Source organism: Sebastes fasciatus, chromosome 7 (assembly GCF_043250625.1).
Source record: "Sebastes fasciatus isolate fSebFas1 chromosome 7, fSebFas1.pri, whole genome shotgun sequence".
Classification (NCBI taxonomy): domain Eukaryota; kingdom Metazoa; phylum Chordata; class Actinopteri; order Perciformes; family Sebastidae; genus Sebastes; species Sebastes fasciatus.
Window position 1 is genome coordinate 22,092,456 of NC_133801.1, and position 20,202 is coordinate 22,112,657.

Genomic DNA, 20,202 nt, shown 5'->3' on the forward strand with positions numbered 1-20,202 from the left:
TACCGCTTTAACGGTTAAGACATGAGCTCACTTCTTTCACTGGTGAGCTCATGCTGCAGTGTCTTTGTTCACTCTTGGCCAAGATTGCTTCTTTAAAAAAAAAAAAACCTCTACCTGTTCCTCACCATGGTGAATTAAAATTAAAATTCCCCTCTATCGCTTTAGTCACACTGCAGTGGAGGGCGTGATGTCAGTCTGTGTACCCTGATGATATCATTGTTTTTGTGGAGGCAAGCCATCTTAAATCATTTATTGTTGGCGTCTTCAGCACCCTGCAGACTTTGATTATGTGACAGTGACTTCATACCACCGCCTCAGTCTTAGAGTGTATACGCTGCGTGTCGATACATCCCGCTGGGTATTTCCAGAAAATCACATTTTGGAGAAGGACAGAAGAAAATTTCCGTTGCGCTGCTTTCATAATGTGTCACGAGTGCTGGGAAGCATTGACACGGTGGTGGCGAGTGTCATGTCTCTCCTCCAGCTGTTTGTCTTTTTGTCACAGGGTTAAAAAAATACGTGCACGTTTACAACTTTGCAATTATAGTAGGGCTGTCAAAGTGAATGCAATAATGACGCGTTAACTCAAATTTGTTTTAACGCCACTAATTTCTTTAACGCATTAATATAACTTGCCCTTTTTAGGTTGTTGTGAGCTCAGTTTTATAGCTAGAGTGAAGATACTGGCACCGTATGAAACTATAATGCTCCAAAGTTACGCTGAATTTCGTTGAGGAAAAACTGGCATGGCCATTTTCAAAGGGGTCCCTTGACCTCTGACCTCAATATATGTGAATGAAAATGGGTTCTATGGGTACCCACGAGTCTCCCCTTTACAGACATGCCCACTTTATGATAATCACATGCAGTTTTAGGCAAGTCAGCCCGCTGATACACTGACAGCTGTTGTTGCCTGTTGGGCTTGAGTTTACCATGTTATGATTTGAGCATATTTTTTATGCTAAATGCAGTACCTGTGAGGGTTTCTGCACAATATGAGTCATTGATTTGTGTTGTTAATTGATTTTCAATAATAAATATATGCATACAGTATACTGTATTTGCATAAAGCAGCATATTTGCCGACTCCCATGTTGACAAGAGTATTAAATACTTGACAAATCTCCCTTTAAGGTACATTTTGAACAGATAAAAAATGTGCAATTAATTTGCGATTAATCACGATTAACTGTGGACAATCATGCGATCAATCGCGAATAAATATTTTAAACGATTTACATCCCTAAATTATAGATCCCACAGAAAAAAAATTATAAAGTGATAACAATGTCAGTGTTTAGAAAGCGGTCTGAGGAATGAACACCAGCTGAAAAACACATAGGAATTTAGCCTGAGAGGAAAACGATGTGAACAGATGAGAGAGAAAGGGGATGCTGCCAAATTTGTCAGCGGCAGCAGACGTGGCATGTTGGACAAAGCTGTCATTCAGCGGTATATTCTGGGCTGCTCAGGAACAGTGGATCTACGGCGAGCTGAGAAGTGTGGGAGGGAAGCCTGACAAGAGACGGAGAGGAGGGATCTATTCAGAGAGCTTCTTTGTGTTAGGACTGAGTGACAGGACAGTGAGGTGTGTGAGATGGCTGTGTGTGTTCAAGTGATTTAGAAGGACTTTAGTGTTGAACATGTTGTGTGCTCATGTCAGGCAGATGAGAAATGTCAAACTGGATGCTTCTCAATGAGAATGCGTGTGTCTGTGGCGGGAGTGAAAAGAGCGGTTTTGCTTGTCCCTCAAAATACACTCTTCAACTCCATCCAGTTTTGTGAGTTAAGTCATGGCAAGTCAATTTTATTTGTGTAGCCCAAAATCCCAAATCCCAAATTATCCTCAGGGAAACCTCAGGAAGAGCAACAGAGGAGGGATCCCTATCCTGCAATAGACGTGTGTACAGAGTAACAACATAATGAAAACACAACATAGACAACCCATATGACAACAAATTATACATATAATGTGAACATACAGTATATGAGAAGATGGATCCAGGAGGATGTCAAGCAGCTTCCAGGCGTCGCCAAACAGCCTGAGCAGCACGACCTCCTCTCCACGCCAAACAGATAGAGCCTGAGCAACACGACCTCCTCTCCACACCAAACTGATAGAGCCAGAGCAACACGACCTCCTCTCCACACCAAACTGATAGAGCCAGAGCAACACGACCTCCTCTCCACACCAAACTGATAGAGCCAGAGCAACACGACCTCCTCTCCACGCCAAATAAATAGAACCAGAGCAACACGACCTCCTCTCCACACCAAACTGATAGAGCCAGAGCAACACGACCTCCTCTCCACACCAAACTGATAGAGCCAGAGCAACACAACCTCCTCTCCACACCAAACTGATAGAGCCAGAGCAACACGACCTCCTCTCCACGCCAAATAAATAGAACCAGAGCAACACGACCTCCTCTCCACACCAAACTGATAGAGCCAGAGCAACACAACCTCCTCTCCACACCAAACTGATAGAGCCAGAGCAACACGACCTCCTCTCCACGCCAAATAAATAGAACCAGAGCAACACGACCTCCTCTCCACACCAAACTGATAGAGCCAGAGCAACACAACCTCCTCTCCACGCTAAATAAATAGAACCAGAGCAACACGACCTCCTCTCCACGCCAAATAAAAAGAGCCAGAGCAACACGACCTCCTCTCCACACCAAACTGATAGAGCCAGAGCAACACGACCTCCTCTCCACACCAAACTGATAGAGCCAGAGCAACACAACCTCCTCTCCACACCAAACAGATAGAGCCAGAGCAACACAACCTCCTCTCCACACCAAACTGATAGAGCCAGAGCAACACAACCTCCTCTCCACACCAAACAGATAGAGCCAAAGCAACACAACCTCCTCTCCACAACAAACTGATAGAGCCAGAGCAACACAACCTCCTCTTCACAACAAACTGATAGAGCCAGAGCAACTCAACCTCCTCTCCTCCATGGAACCTAAAGTTAATATTATTCTCATCGGCAGGACTACGAGGCTTAAATTATACATTGCGACTGAGACCGAGCTGCCAGCCGAATAATAAAAGAATAACTAGCTAACTAATTGAAAGTTAGGGCAAAAAGATGGGTTTTGAGTTTGGATTTAAAGGCCTCCACAGAAACAGACTGTCTGATGTCCATAGGGAGGTTATTCCAGAGGAAGGGGGCACGATAAGAAAAGGCCCTTTGGCCTGCTGACTTCTTTTTCACTCTGGGGACAGACAAGAGCCCCGTATTCTGAGACCGGAGAGTCTTGATTTGAGTATAAGGTATCTGACAAGTAGAAAGGAGCGTGCCAGTTTACAATTTTAAAGGTCATCAGACGCACCTTAAAGTCTGTTCTGACATGGATCGGGAGCCATTGCAATGAAGCTAAAACTGGCGTAATATGGTCAAGTTAGAACGAGGCAGGCCTGATAGCAAAACATTACAATAACCAGTCTGGTGATACAGAGTTCAGATTGGCTTTGTAGCATGCGTCAATAATGATCAGCATCAATAGACTTTGACTCACAGCCTTGTCACCAAGCAAAAGAGACAGAAAGAGGGAAATATGGAAGAGGGGAAAAACACGCTACGAAGATGGCTGAGGAAACTGGGCTGCAAGAGGACTGAAATAGCCTCTGGCGCAGTATGACTAAGACTTTAATTGCAGAGGGACAGAGATGTGGCCCTCTATTGTGTGTGTGTTTGCTTGTGTGCGACGTGTAGCCGTTTCCTTGTTTATCTTCCATACAAAGATATCGCTTATAATGCAGTTTGGAGAAAATTAGTTTCATGACTGCGTCTTCCCTGATTTACCTGTCAGTGTATGTTTGCACTGTGTGAGAAAACCAAACAATGATTTTTTTTGTTCGTATCCTCTGAGGGTAAATTGCTGCCGCTTGTTTGGCGACCTCCTGTCCAAACACACAATCACTTTACAACACACCTACGTTCCTGCCTCCTCTTGTCTCCTTTCACACTTCCACAAATAAAAAGTGCAAGATAGCTTCTTCTTCTTCTTCTCCTCCTTCCTTCCATCTCAGAATCTGTTCTTTTTGCTTCGCCTCTGTTCCTACATGAGCCTCTCTGCCACCAGATGACTCACACTGAAGCTGCAGGGTGAGTGGTAAGCCTGCTGTTGCATTATTATGTGTGTGTTTGTGAGTGGAAAGACACGAGAGAGGTGCGAACCTTGGGACTTGTGTCTTGTAGGAAATCCCAAAGGTGAGCAATTAGCCCTAATTACAGCCAACATATTGCTAATGGCTCTCAGTTGTTACAGCTGTTTACCTAAAAATGCAATGATGAATCGTTAGCTGCAGGGAGAGATGTATCAGGATTCATCAGTAATCCGTTTTCACACTGAGCCAATAAAAGAATATTCACTTTGCAGTTTCACCCTCCAGCAGTGTGAAGGAACTGCGTGTGGGAAGTGAATGGGGTTGTCACTCACACACTCACACACACACACACACACACATTCACAATTTCTTTCCCACTGTCACACACTCAACTGCAGACTCCATTCCACAGTTATCAGGGAGGAAGTGATGCTATCCCCTCTTCCTGTTGGAGTTGTTGGTTCTCCTGGTGTGTATATGTAGAGTATACATGTATGCTTATGGGTATAACTCAGTATGGAATTCATTCATTCAATTCATCAACAGAGAGGAATACATTAGGATTGATGCTCATATTCAGTTGCATACTTTGTATTTTGGGTCTCTACTAAAACATGTTTACATGCTTTAATAAAAACGCTTTACTTTTCTCATACCGGCTGTGCGGCGGTACCTCTTTTCACCCTCTGCCCCCCCCCTTCCGAAAAGCCCAGTCCGCTCTGATTGGTCAGCTGGCCAACTCTGTTGTGATTGGTTAACCGAACCAAACTCTTCGGACTCTGCTCCAGCTCCACTCTAACTAGCTTTGTTTGAGGGCATGCCAAACTAACTACTAGGCATTATGCAAATGTGTTACTTGGTGACATCACACCGTTACAGAAGAAAAGGCAGGACTTTAAGCGAGGTGTTTTCAGGCAGTTCAGGAGCAGTGTTTCTGTGAGGGAGAGTAACTCCCTTTGAGCTTTGTAACAGACCTTTTACATGCACAAAAATGATATAACACTAAAGGAAAAGGAAAAAGCACAAAAGCATAGGTCCTCTTTAATTTCTTCTCTTAACCCACAAATGTATAAACTCAGTATTTATAACTTTATGTAACCAGGATAGAGCCTCGTCTGAGATGAAACATTTTACAGAAATATCCCAGACAAAATAGCAGCACCACATAGAACACAAAACATAGAGGTTACAAAACATATAAAACCGATTTGAAAATGAATTAAATAAAACATGAAGAGAATCGAGGAGCACAAAACACATAAGATTGCCATGAAATTATTTGTTGTTGTTTCATAAGTCTATGCTAATTATTACTTATAATGCATATTACATTATTTTTATACTTAAACTCCTTATTCCTAGTATGAAAATAGCACATCTGTGCTTTTATAAGAGAACATTCAAAATTGTATTTTCTTTGTTCAGAAATATGACTGTGTTTAGTTGTATGTAATTTCTGCCCATTTAATTGCACAACAATATTTTTATCTTAACTTTTTTTTGTGTGTAGTGATCTTTATGCGTGCCTCTTGAGTTATTGAGATGTTTGCTTCAGATCCCGTAGAGTCCCATTATCACATTTATTGTCAAAACCTACTGTACTTCAAATTCCAAAATCCATGGCAACATAATAAGCTCCACAGGGGCTCATAGCAATACCACCTTCAGACTGTCATTCAGTCAATGAGCTGTACTTCATTTATATCTCTGTTTTGTAGCTTTAGAGCAAGATGCTTGTTTTTGTTTGTTGATCACAGGAGCAGAGCTGATCAATGAGTGCACTTTATTGACTCTGGAAGACCGGTGAAGATCCACAGCGTAGATCACTGTGTGTACCAAAGGCATGGCACCTTGTTTGTCTTTAAGCAAACTCAGTCAGTGGTGTAGTGGAGGGTATACGCAGGTATACGGTATATATACGCACCTCTTTTTCTGGCAGTTTACAGTATACCCACCTATCAGCCAAAAAGCCATTGGAATATATAGGAGAGTATACACGTCTTCCTCTGTAACCTACAACCCATCTATCTAGTAGTACACCCACTTTATCAACAATCATTACACCGATGAATACAGTCATTATTTGAGGACCAGATGGGCTGAATAATGCATCAAAATTATCTATAATTCGTGACAATTTACTTGATTTTATCCACTGTGACAGGAATATTTGGGCTTTAGGGAAATGACTCAATCAAAAGTGAAAAATGGCATCTTATGAAACATCATAAAAAGTGTAAATTAAAGCATCTGCATGTGTTTCTCTCACTACTGTCTTGCTATCTTCTTTATTTAAATCTCTCTAAACATGCCCTCTACTGGTTATAGTTGTCATTATTTCATTCAATCTATCAAGAAATCGGATTCAAACAAAAATACACCTTTAACAGGTATTTATTATATATATTTATTTATTATTTATATTTATTATTAATATTATTTATTTATTTATTTCTTCTTCATTTCTTCTTCTTCTTCTTCTTCTTCTTCTTCTTCTTCTTCTTCTAGGAAGGTCAGGAAGCTAAAACTCCTGTAAATCACATAAATACAGCCATCACCTCCAGCTTTGATCTAATTCAGTTCTCTCCACCCATGCCCAGCAGTGCATGTCTCAATGCCACATCTACTGCAACATGCCACACATTATGACATCATCATCCCGGGGCAAACCGCCAATGAGAACCCACAGGGGGGGAGTCAATCTCGGGTCACCACAATAACGCTGGCCAATAGGCATGAGCTAAAAGGCCCCGTAGCCATGGTGATTAGCACGGGTTCAAATTATGTGTACGTGTGGCAGATGCCCCCCCCCTGTGTTGGTTCCTTATGCATTTGTGTACATAGACGGTAGACACTATGCTGTGGGTGCATGAAGGAGCTGTTATCACCGGACACTGAGATGAACTCACACACAATAATGAGCCGCTGTCCTACTTTGGTAACATATGGCTTATGCATTCATAATGTGATCCGTCGTCCATGTATTGGACATGCTTCTTCTCCAGCTTCCTGTTTGTTCCACACTCTGTTTCTCAGTAACTTATAGCAGTGGTAATTGCGGTCGTTAGCTCTCCTCTGCATTGTTCTCCGAGAGGATGGATGAGGAGACGTGTGGGTGGCAGTGAAGGGTGAGGGGAGGGGAGGCAAGGACGGCGAGCAAACAGCACTGCTGAGTAGGAGAAGTACAATGAGCTGTGAGTCAGAGGAAAGAGAAGAGAGAACGAGATAGGTAGGCTGAGAAAAGGTCAGTGTGGAGGGCTTTTTTCTTTTTTTTTTAAATGCCAGAAGACGAGAAAGCTCAGGAATGTTGTGTTCGTACTATCTCTCTGTTTTATGGCTTTAATGCTAATATCTGGCTGAGCAGGTGACTCACGATGCACAGAGGAGAGAGAGAGTGGGGGCGCGACTCAACCGAGGCCTAACATGAAAATGTATTAAACGAAACCCAACTATGAATCCAGAACACATTCATATAGTTTGGCAGGTGCGAGTGTTTCTTGACTTCTCGACTCTTCTGCTTCCCCATTCACTGATTTGTTTTTTGCCACACCATCATCACGATGAAGAATCATCTGACCCCTGCATTCCTGACTCCCAAGACACTGTTGTTATCCCCATTGTCTGTTTGACTAAATTATATGCTACACTGCTTTGCACACCCAGCAGGAAAACACACACCACAGTCATCCAAGCTATTCATATGCACAGCTCGGACTTTGACATCTTTCCCATCTTCTGTGTGATTCGCTCTCATCTCACATGTCATCTGACACAGATTCGGTTGGGTCTATCAGATGAGCAAATTCTCCAATACCAGAGCTGACAACAGTCTATCTTGATTAGAGAGTACCAAACATCTGCCTTTGTCAAGAACATTACTGATGTACAGTATTTGCATTAAAGGTACAGTGTGTAGGATTTAGCGACATCTAGTTGTGTGGTTGCAGATTGCAACCAACTGAGTACCCCTCTGCTCACTCCTCCCTTTCCTAGACTGCTATAACGTGAGCCGCCGAGTGCAAAACTGTGGTAACGCTGTTCACCTCGCTCAGAGGCCATCCTTACCATAATAACACTACTTTAGGAGCAACGGGAGTCAGACGGCAGCTGTTTCACAAGCGTGTCGGAGAACTAAGGTGGCCTTCGCCTTATATACTGTAGTAACACACGTATTAGGTTGGCACGTCATGATTGGCCAGCAATGTGTATGCACATCTCAGTGGGCATGCGTGTGATTGGAGGAGAGTATTACCCATAGAGTCCAGTAGAGGGAGGAGCCTGTGTGAGTTAGAACACAACGCTTCTTAGTTTCAGGTGATTATAAATGAATGAAAACATAGTTAGATAGATAGACCCCCCCAAAATGTTACACACTGCTCTTTTAATTGTTTAATTGCGGTTGTTGCTGCACCCGATTCGATTGTTATCAGGCCAATAAATAGGCGTTATCAGTTGCTATAGGGACCATAGTTGTGGGTCAATAGGGGCCTATTGCACCTACTCGGTTGTAAAAATGAATGTGAAACTTAAAAGCTACACGTTCTAACACATTGTAATGCTGAATGTTATGTTTTCAACACAAACAAAAAGGTTTCTTTAGGACTAGGCAAAAAAGAAAACACTTTTAATTGTTTTCTTTTTTGTTAAGTTTTGTGTCCCATCCATCATCCCCAAACTCCACCCGTTATGGAGTTTCACATGTTTATACTACAGCACCTGACTTCCGCTTCTGCTCCTGTCGTAATTACTACGGTCGCTAGAGGTTGCTATCATGTTCATTTATACCTTCTTTTGGTGATCGAATAGATGATCAAACCTACTAATGGGGCTTATAGCGACTGATAATGGCTATTTAATAGCCTGGCAGGAATACATGGTTAAGTATTAAGTTATGTAACCATGCAGATAGTTGTGTTTTTTTTTTTTAGATAACCAACTCTGAGATTTCTGCCTCCAGACCAATACAGTGGAGATGAATGGGTGGTGCTCACAGCATTGGAGAATTACATTTAAAAATTCAACAGCAACCTGTCTTTTCAGAGACAGTGTTCCTGTTTCTCTGACCACAGCCTGTTAATCCATAGGCCTTGTTGTGGACAATTTTCATTGGGGCATTGTTTTACCCAAAGAAATAGCCTCTATAAAAACGGCTGACGGTGTGTTCTTTAGATCATCCTGAGGAAACGGTTACTGGTCTTGCTGTTAAATCTGTTTGTTCCACTGCTGCGAGCACTCCAGGTGTAATTCCATCCAGCCTCTTTGTACTCGGGCAGAAGCCGAAATACCAGAAACAAATATCTTGAAAGCCTCCCTGAAAACCAGAGGCTAGTGTTTTAGTTTGTTTGTTTTTGTAATCTGGGTGAAACGACTCTTTAACGGTCCTAAAACAGGTGAAAAACTTCCCTCTCGGACTGACACGTACACACCTGTTCACATTACAGTTCCTGTAAATGAATTCAGAGGACCGTGTGTAGGAAAACTCTTTAAGAAAACAAGAATCTTAACCTAAAGTAACAACGGATCATGTATCTAAAATAAGATTTCACAACTTAATACAATTTCAAAATGCTACAGAGATGTCTTTCCAGTGGGGTCTGACTCAGTTTAATGCAAATGCACAACAGCAGAGAACACTTCAGGTTAAACCCTGCAGGTTAAGCAGCTTAAATACAAAAGAATGGAGGCTAAGGCAGTAATCCTTGGCATTTGGTATAACAAGATATTCTTTTATTCCTGTAATTTACACTAGATTTAGGCTATAACCCATAATAAAACATTTTGTGAGTGTGTTTTTCTTTAAATTCATTTTTTTAAAGCATTTACTTATTTATTTTTAATTTAACAAGGATCAGAATCTTTTTATATTTTAATGTTTGTACTGTTTAAAGGTGCAGTGTGTAGAATCTGGCAGTCGGCACACGGCGTCTTCCGTGTGCCGAAGTGAGTGGTGAAGCAAGAGACAGAGAGAGCGGCGGCGACGGCAGCGAGTAAAGTAAATCGACTCCGGCCCGAGCAGGAAAAGTTAACAGAGTTTGGTTTGTCCTTTCTGGGCTACTGTAGAAACATGGCGGACTCCCTATGTAGATATAAACGGCTCATTCTGAGGTAATAAAACACACAGATTCTTATCATCAGGTGATTATACACTAAAGACAACACACTTATTAATATTATATTCAATTTCTGCCAATAGATCCCCCCTAAAGGTTCTTTAAGAAATGCATTGCTAACAATTGATATCTTTTCTAAGTATTCTCTTTAGAATGAACTTAATGAACAGAGTGAGTGTTATCAGTCGGAGCAGAGCTGGAAACCTGCAGGGAACACTGGACCGCATTTTCATTTAAGATCTATTCATAGAGGGTCAGCAGGGTGGATAGTTTATACCTGCAGATAGCAAAGATGACTCATTTGAAGATAAACTAGACCACTTAGATATGTAGACCAGATACCTTTGTGTGACTAAAAGTGGGAGGGATGCAAAGGTTCACACCTCTTTGTCTTTTTCCCCAGAAACATAACTCCACCAGAAAAACTGGTTCATCTGCCCCGACCACTGAGGTTTAACTTTAACCGCTTTCAGAGCAGCTCACCCCTCCAACACGTTAGCTTTAACTAAAAATCTAATCCACGACTGTGTAGAAAATGGTGCCATTAGAGCCCATTATGTCAATACATCTCATCACCGTGCTCCACAAACAACAGCACCTCAGTTACTCACCTGTTCAACAAGACATTTTGATTCTTAAGTGCGATCTATTTGTCAGAAATTGACTTTTTTATTTTGTGTTTATGAGCTGCAAACTCCTCCATAGTCCTCCACTCCATTTGGAGGATGGAAGTGGCTTCTTTTATAGGATCTATTGATCACATTGTCACTTAACTTTGCTGCTCCAAATTGTCTTGAAGCAGACTTTTATTCAGACAAGCAAAAGCCCACACAGAGAGACAAAGCTGATGTTCCTGCCCTTATCACTCTTTGATGTGTGGAAGTATAAAGATCTGGAGGTGAAGCTGGAGGTGTAAGCTCAGTCTGCTCTGTAGCATGGACTTTAAAGTTGTCCTTGTTTTAATGGTTCAGTGGAGAAGACACCAATGATTACTCCTTAGCTTTTCTACCATTTTCATCCTTTTTTTCATTGTTCCACTCCACTGATCCACAAAGTTTGTTTTTTTGCCCCCTGACAAAGAGTCGGGGTTCAGGGTCAGTTACACGACAGCTTGGTGATAGATTCACCGTCTCGCCTGAGACCTCTTCATCGGGGCGGATGTTCGCTGGCTCAGGGGAGCTTACGAGCGTTTGGGCCTTCCAGTCCGAGGTGAGTGTCTCGTCTGGTGGCAGAGGAACCAAAACAACATGAGGAAACATATAGCTCTGTTAAACAATACAACAGGATAGACTGCTGCACTTCCTCTATAGAACATAATGAGGATTGTCACGCCACGTGGGGTCTTTATATGACGAATGCATGAGAATATAGTTGTGGTAATTGATGATGATAATTATGATAGCAATGTTAATTAGAATTTTTCCCTCATAAATGAAGCGAGGGTAATATTTCTGCCAATGACATTAATGTTGCTGTGGATTCATGTGGGAGACATTTGGAAATGTGGCATACACAATTGATAAACATCAAGATGGAAGAAATCCATGTTTAGAATAATTATGTATGTAAGTTTCATTTAATTATTCACAGAATAAAGCAACGATGACACACATTAAATAATGCTTTATTCTCAATTAAAGTGTCCTTCCCCTTGACATCTTGTAAAAAAATGTCCACTATGCTGTCATCTGACAAGCTGTGTAAAGAGTTGTGTGATCTCTTTCTTGCTTTATGTAACTGTGTCTGTATGTTTGTGATGCAGCTGACATTTGTTTGATCTTATCACTTCAATACATTGTCTGCCTGATGTTTGCCTAAAACACCTTGATACTTCACAGATGGAAATAGAGAATATATTCCTTCCTCTCTCATTGCACTGCAATCAAAGAGAGCAAAACTTGTGACCAGTGTATAACTAATTTGCACCTAAATTAAACATATGAACTCATTTGTAGAATGATGTTCAACTCCTAATGGTCTCTGTGCTTTCATATGAGAAGAAGTAGGCTAATAAACATGACAATGGCTCCCTCTGGCAGTCAAATAGGTGAAATACTGGCGCACAAGAGCCACGCGGTGGCACCACTCATACAACATACAGCCTGATCAGTTATTTACACTTAGTACCAGTTAAACACAGTGTAAAAGTTGACCTTGGAGTGTCTGTGTGAGTGTTTTATCTGTGTCATTATGAAAGAGGGTTGTTATTTATAGGCTATGTGTTTGGATTTAATGAGAAAATACTTTTGTCACACACAAAGTATTTCACAATCTCAACTTTTCTGTGATGCATGAATTAACCACAGCCTCATGTTGCACAACAGGGATTTGTTATTATTATTATTGGAGAGGGAATTAAAAACTATAAATCTTTCCAGATCATCTGTTTACTTTTTAGCATCTGCAAATGTCACTGCAAAACAAACAGACAAAAAGGGATGTTGTATGGATGCTATGCTATATGAGAGGTGATTAAATGATCAGGGAGGGTTAGGTTATTATAAAGACATCACTATTGTAGACAAACCATGAATCTGTAGTGGCATATTTTGGGAATAGTACAGTGCTGGGTGGTTTGTCATTAGGATAAAAAAACAAAACATGGGGACTGCTATGATTTCCTGCCTCTGCTTTCACTCCTGCTGGCTATCAGTGCGATCACAAGTTGGCTACTTTGGGACATTCTTGTGATAATCCGTAAATACATTTGATTTTTTTTTAATCACATTTATCACTGTAGGTCTCTTGCAATTACGCCACAAAACACATGATGGCGCCCAACAGCAACGGGTCAATTTAGTATTAATGCAGTTGTGCAGGTGTGTTCAAAAATGTAAAGACTGTTTTGAAATTAACTTTTTTTTAAACCTATACCTGGACAGTGTGTAGACTTCTTGGGGGAGCTGCATAGGATAACATTAAGCCTATATCACAATATTAAATGCTAACTATGCCCATTTTCAAAATCCATACATGTTATTCCTATGGTCGAAGACAGTCCCGAAATATAAGTAAACATGAACAACTCTCTACCAAATCCAAAAGAATAGAGGGCTAAAACTGAAACTAGTGATGTCATAGGGTGTGATGTGGAGCTGCTCGATGAATTGATAGAAATGTTCTAGATGACACTGAGAGCACGCTGGGAGATGTTCTGAGTATATGGGGACATTTTCTAATTCACAACTGAAAATCAAAACACTACTATAGAATAAAGCTCATTTGGGTAAAAAACAACAAAAACAAAACATTCTATGGGTCCAAATCAGTCTCCCATTCATTGCTTACGGAGGTTATTATAGTAAGCAAAAACTAAATCCAAAACAAAAATAAGCAGTGACATTTTTTTAGTAAACTGGAACTAAATAAAAATGTGTTTTAAGAAAAACTAAAACTAAACTGAAACCATATTGTCTGGTTAAAAAATTATATATGGTGAAAACAACTTTAAAAAAATAAATAAAAAATGTACGTAATTTCATTTCAGTTTTAGTTTTTATAGCTAGACGAAAAAGGAGATAGCAGGAATTTCTGTTGACTCTTGTGACATTGAACAACAAAAACTGAACAAACTTGACCTCCGAGGAGATGACGCTCTGCTGCGATTGCTTCACCAAAGTAGCATGAAGACTAAACCATGTATTTTGTTTTTATATGTAGCTACATACTTCTGAGGCATTAAATATGGCCCTAACAAAAACAAACTAAACTGAATAAAAACTAAAACTAAACCTTGCTGAAAAACTGAAACCAAAACTAGGAAACACACTCTGAACACTAACTAAAAATAAAAATAAATTCAAAACTATTTATCTTGCTCCAGACTTTATTCTTGATGACATCACAACCTCGAGACTCAGGCTACTTCTCTGGTATGTGGTTTCTTCTGTTTTTTCTTGGCTTTGAGAGAGAGTAGCTCATGTTCACAAATATTGACTGAACTTTCCTAGGCCATGGGAATAACATATTGGAATTCTTGATCTAGGTGATGTTCCCCTTTAACTTTATTATTCTTGTTTGTCATCTCATTGTGCAGCTTTATTAAGCACTTTAATGTGTTTAATATAAATAGGTCACCCACTTAAACCATAACCACGCCCTCAAGTAGTACCGGAGGTGAGTTCCTGCGAATTTTCACTTCTGTTCAGCTCCCCTCCTCCTCCTCCTCCTCTTCCTCCTCCTCCTCCTGTTCATAGAAACTGTGCAGCTTCAGCCAGCAGCGCGTCAGACGCGCTCACACCAGTTTCCAGTCGGTCCCACACTTCACAGTAACTCTGCGGCTCCAACTTTGGTTTCACAAACTTCACCTGGTTTCGATACCATGCTGGATTAAGCCCATTAATGGTTGTTGTTCGACCAAAAACGGATTTGTTTGACTACAATGAGCGCACTCTGCAGCAGATCCACTGATTAGAGGTAAGTTGAACCAACACTTGGCACAATCAGCCTATACATCTGAATCAAAATCTCTCTTCTGTTGTGCAGTAAATAACTGTAAAATGCCTGTTTATGTAGTGATGTTTGTACACTAACAGAAGAGAAAAAGTGATAAAGGAGATAAAAATAATACTAAACTCACTGTAGCCGCAGACCATTGTTTCCCTTTTGGAATAACAGTGATTGCTCACAGCTAACAATACCCTGTCAGCTTTGTGCTTGTAATAAGGCCATTTCACCCCAGTGAACATATACAAAAAGTATTATCAGCTGTCTCTCTCACTGGCTTGGCTTCTGTGTTGCACAACTCCACAACATTTCCACTCATGTGTTCAAGTTTGGCAGCACTGTATCCCCTGTTAATGAGTAAACTGTGGGAATTTGGACACTGCACTGAGCTCCTCTTTTTTTGTTTACCCTATAGGGGAGGGATCGGTTTCAACAGGGCTGCAGTGTTTGCACTGTGTGACCTGAAAAGGCTTGGACAGAGGTAGCGAAGAGGTCACAGACAAATCATTTAGCGCCATGGATATCGGCAACGATGTGGATCTGTCCAATAAAAACATCACCCCGTTGTGGAAACGCCGCACGGACGGTTGTAAAAAAGCCCAGGACTCGAGCAAACCCAAACCGCGACCCTTCAGTTACCACACCAACGGGGTCATGACGACGGACTTCCCCGTCGTGGAAGACAAAAGGTGCTCCTTCACCTTGAGCCAGCCCGCTGAGAGGCTGGTGGTTGCGCCCCCGAGTTGGGGCAAGAACACCGTGGTGTTGAAGCACATTCTGCACAAACCCTCCAAGAAGTCCCGAGTTGTCCGGAGTATCAGCATCGGACACCTCTCCAACGGACTCTTCTCGCTGTCCAAATTTAGGTCTGAGGACAACAGATCCGCCTCGCTGGACAACAGAGTGCGTAATGGAGACAATGGGAAAAACGGTAATGGTATGGCGGTATGGCAGGAAAGGCGTCTCCAGGACCCTCAGAAACGCATGTCCAGCCCGTTCGGCTCGCGGAAAGAGCAGATAGCATTTGGGAGGAGTTCACCCTCAACTGAAGCTCTTAACTCTTCTCCTGTCCTGTCTCCACACACCCCCAACAACAACAACTACAATCACCATGAACTGTCCTCCCATTCGTCCGCATCCAGCCCCTCTCCTCCAGCCCGGCGTACCCCCACTCCCTCCCACAGCTCCACCTCCAGCATCCCCTCCCTTTCTTCCCTCACCTCCTCAGACCCCCCAACCCCACGTTCCATGTCGCCAGCAGACAGAGGACAAGTGCCCCTTAGACCATCCTCGTTCTCGCCCGCCTCCTCACAGGACGCCAGGCATGCCTCTTCCTGTTCTTCCATGTCCTCCACCTCCCCCTCTCCCTCACTTTCCCCATCAATCTCTCCCTCCATCCTACTCAGCACCCACAGCCCCGTCGCCCTGAAGATGGGCACCCAGCAGCTCATCCCCAAGGGCTTAGCGTCCGACATCCGACAGAGCAAAGCGGCGCCTCCTTCTGAGCCGCAAGGACAAGGTTTGGCAGGGCTGCTAGGGTTGGATCATTCCAAGCGAGCGTTGAAAACCCTCAGCATGGTAGAAACGGGGGCCTTCTTTTCTACAGGAGGGAGCCACGGTGAGGCGACGGATGGGGAAAGTGAGAGCCCTGGGACACTAACAAGAGGCCTGAGGAGTACGTCCTACAGGAGGGCAGTTGTTAGTGGAGTAGACTTGGAGGTCCCATCGGTAGATCCCAAGGCCCATCGTTTGTCCCAGCCGGTCATCAGATGGCTAGATGAGGAAAAACTAGCTTCACCAGTCGGCCCTGCAAGTCCTGGTACTGTAAGTCTTACCAGCCCTGGAACTGTCAAGCCTGCCAGCCCTGGGACACCCAAACTCGCCAGCCCTGGGACACCCAAACTCGCCAGCCCTGGGACACCAAAACTCGCCAGCCCTGGGACACCAAAACTTGCCAGCCCTGGGACACCAAAACTCGCCAGCCCTGGGACACCAAAACTTGCCAGCCCTGGGACACCCAAACTTACCAGCCCTGGGACACCAAAACGTGCCAGCCCTGTGTTCGCCAAACTCACCAGCCCTGTGTTACCCAAACTTGCCAGCCCCAGGATTTCAAAGCCTGCTAGCCCTGGGAAAGAAAAGCCTACCAGCACTGGGAAGAAAAAGGTGGGTGCACTCAAGAAACAAACACTATTGGTCTTGAAGAAAAAAGGGTTGAAATCTCCCACAATATACAAAAAAAAACAACTTATGGGAGCAGGAGCTATTTGGAAGTTACCATAAATTAATAATAATTAGTTTCATGGATTTTTCATGAAACAGTTAAAAACTAAAATAGTTTTAACCTTAATGTGATTCTAGGTCAAGAGCTGCAATGATTAATTGATTAATTGTCACCTATTAAATTAATCGCCAACAGATTTAATAATTGACTAATCGGTTTGAGTAACAGTCCAGAGTCTAAATTCTCTGATTCCATCTTCTTAAAAGTGAATATTTTCTGGTTTCTTTACTCCTCTATGACCGTAAACTGAATATCTTTTGAGTTGTGGACATAACAAGACATTTGATGACATCATCTTGGGCTTTGGAAAACACTGTTTACATTAATAGACCAAACAACTAATCGATTAATTGGGAAAATAATCAACAGATTAATCAACAATGAAAATAATCATTAGCAGCAGCCATATTAAGGTCTGAAGTTTGCTATTTTGTACGTGTTTGGGTTGACTTTCTGTTGCTCATATAGAATATGTTACTAACATACCTGACCGGCTCTATACAACAAGTTTTAGATGCAGAAAGAAATCAATTATAGCATTCAGTTGCAAACAACTGCCTGTTGCTGAGCAATCAATGAACACGCACAGCCCTGTAAATACCCTATGACCATTAGCATTTTTTCCCTTTCATTAAAACAGATTTCTTGACTCAGTTATTCCATCTGATGGGTTTATATTTGATTGTGCACAAAGATTGCTTTTATATGGTCTTTTCAGTATGGGGAGGGGGGGGGGTTAAAGTCCACATTGTAAAATGACAACACAGGCTGAGCATTGTGGGGCAAACTTAGCAGCAGCAGCAGGTCAGACAGGGCCTTACAAGGAAACAATTAATGTGGTTGTTAGGAGACGTGACGTAATGTGACACCATGCCCAAGCATACACACTTATACACACAATGGCTCTGTAATTAGACTTGGGTCAATGGAGGAGGTCACCAGAAAGGACACAGGCAGGTCATGGACAGGTGACCCAAATACAGAAGCTTATTTCATTTCAAGTTTGTGTGTGTCCCTGAGTTTGTCCAAATAGTTATGACAATTTAGTTCCTTTTTTCTTTCAGATTCCAGATAAGAGGAAAGTTTTGACCAGTCAGCGGACATTTGACAGCGAGGGTGAGTCACACCCGTTCATCTTGTTTCCACCACACTTTCCCTTTCATTTTACTCCTTTAGTGTCTGTTCATCTGTCTCTCTCAACCAAACTTCCTTTTTTTTAAAACTTCAACATGATGGATATTTAAAATGACTGTTTTTCAGAGGAGGAGCTGTACCAGAACTACCAGGAGAAGGCGTTGCATAATGACTCGGATGAGGATGCCGATTCCAAAGAACCCAAACCCGATAGCGGCATCGTGGTGCAGTACAGACCCATACGCACCTCCTGGAGCCAGCTCAGTGTGGTTAGTAGTACAGCTTCCATTCTTCTCTTATCTCTCTCACTCTTTCTCGACATCCGGTAAGCATACAGTATGCGCTCTCAATGCTGTGTCTGTGGAGTCTTGGAATGCTAGTGATCTGAAGAATGCCGTCATATCCAGTTTGGCAACAGTCCATACCCATCCTCCAACTGTTTCAGCCTCCTTCTGCCCCTCACTCTGTTTATCAGGGAGTACAGGAGCATTTCTTCTAGGACTCGGGTGGGCAGGGAGGCAGACAGCCAGCCAGCCAGACCCACAGGAAGTCTTGCAAGCACCGACTGGTGGGCCTAATGCCAGTCTGTTGGCATACTCTACACATTCGTCAGACTGCAAATATGCTTAAAATGTTGCCTCTACAGAGAAGTGCGGTGGCATTACATAATGTAGTTAGGGATTGGAATGGACGGAGAGAAGAATACAGCGGAGGCTAATTTAGTTTTCTACTTAGGCATTCCCATCTGTTTGTTTACTTGTTGAGGAGGGAAAGTGCGGGAGCGAAAACAGGTGAGGGCGTAGATGGAGGCAATTAGGATTAGTTCTGAAATTGCTGAGAGAAGAATGATTTGCACTCAGACTCGAATAAATGGGAAATTGGATTCAAAGAAGAGAACATTCGGAAAATGTCTTGGGTTGTTTTTCTTCTTGTGTATACCAGCAGAGGTGAATGGGGCAGAGTCCGACATCACCATGCTGATTCTCTTCTTCTGTCACAGCTGCTTTACAGCTGTTGTAGATCTGTTACTGCGAATGTCTCTGGCCAGACAATACATGATGTAACGCCACAGGATTCTTCCTCTGCTTTTCGTAGGAAATGCTGGCATGATACTTTAATTTTCCCGGTGTGTTAGGAAATAAATTAAGTTCCAATAAAGGCAAGAACCAGACATGCAAGTCGTCATCGGGTGCCTTCCCAACAAGTCTCCTCCCATCTCTTCCTGTCCCCCGGCACCTCGCGCAATTCAGGGTTCGATGAAATCACGTCACATTCCCAGAATTTTCACATTAACAAGAATCCCCACCTGTATTTTCAAGAGGTGGAGCTTCCCTGGAGCTAGGAAACATGGAAAAACAATAATATAATTAGCTATTGAATATTGCGACCTAATTAATTGAGTTTCAGTCACGCCCAGTGAAACTGCATAACAGGGTGAAGTTCAGTTGGCATGATGACAGGATTGCTCAGTAAAACCTTACAGCCTTGTATTGATTGCTGATTTTGCTGATATGGTGTTTGGTATAAGGGAAAAGAAGCTATTGGAAGTAAGGAAAGATAGCCTCTCTGGATTTCTGCCCTCATGTGTGATCTGGTAAAGTATAATGTGAATGTGCCAAGGGTCATATTTGTGGAACAGGAGACAGGCACGCTTTTTATTCAACCTCACCTTCAGCCACATGGATGATTTAACTCAATTGCCCTCCACACCTAGTTCATTCCACAAGATAGCTTTGTTTCAGCCTTATTCAAATATCTCTGGAGTCTGGAGCAGATCTCACCAGCCACATACCGTCATGCACTTTCCTTTTAACCGTATGCTTTCGGCCAAATTACATTTTTTACCTTACAACAAATTTCCCATTTCTACGCTCGCCCTGTGCCTCTTTAGTCAGTGAAGATCTTTCTGTTCCCGTTTCCTACAGCAACTTTATTGCCTCTCTATTCAGTGTGGTATGCAAAGTGCTCCTTTCTTTGTGTGTGAGGACAACAGTGGCACACAAACACGCACATGCACACACCCGAGTGCTACAAATACAAAAAGGCTTCTGACCTGAAAAAAACCCTGAGAGTAGTCAAACAAGTGTGACTTTGTTTTCGAAA

At 42.4% G+C, this 20,202-nt stretch overlaps 1 protein-coding gene across 1 annotated transcript in view; it reads left to right on the top strand.

Annotated features, from left to right (window-relative positions):
• Positions 1 to 14,421: 14,421 nt before the first annotated feature.
• The window catches only part of LOC141771713 (rho guanine nucleotide exchange factor 26-like), a 29,399-nt gene continuing 23,618 nt past the window's right edge, over positions 14,422 to 20,202 (top strand). The window contains exons 1-4 of the mRNA XM_074642268.1: positions 14,422 to 14,651; positions 15,097 to 16,847; positions 18,030 to 18,081; positions 18,226 to 18,368. Coding sequence (XP_074498369.1) covers positions 15,198 to 16,847; positions 18,030 to 18,081; positions 18,226 to 18,368 — 1,845 coding nt within the window. The 5' untranslated portion in view covers positions 14,422 to 14,651; positions 15,097 to 15,197. The remainder of the gene's footprint in view (positions 14,652 to 15,096; positions 16,848 to 18,029; positions 18,082 to 18,225; positions 18,369 to 20,202) is intronic.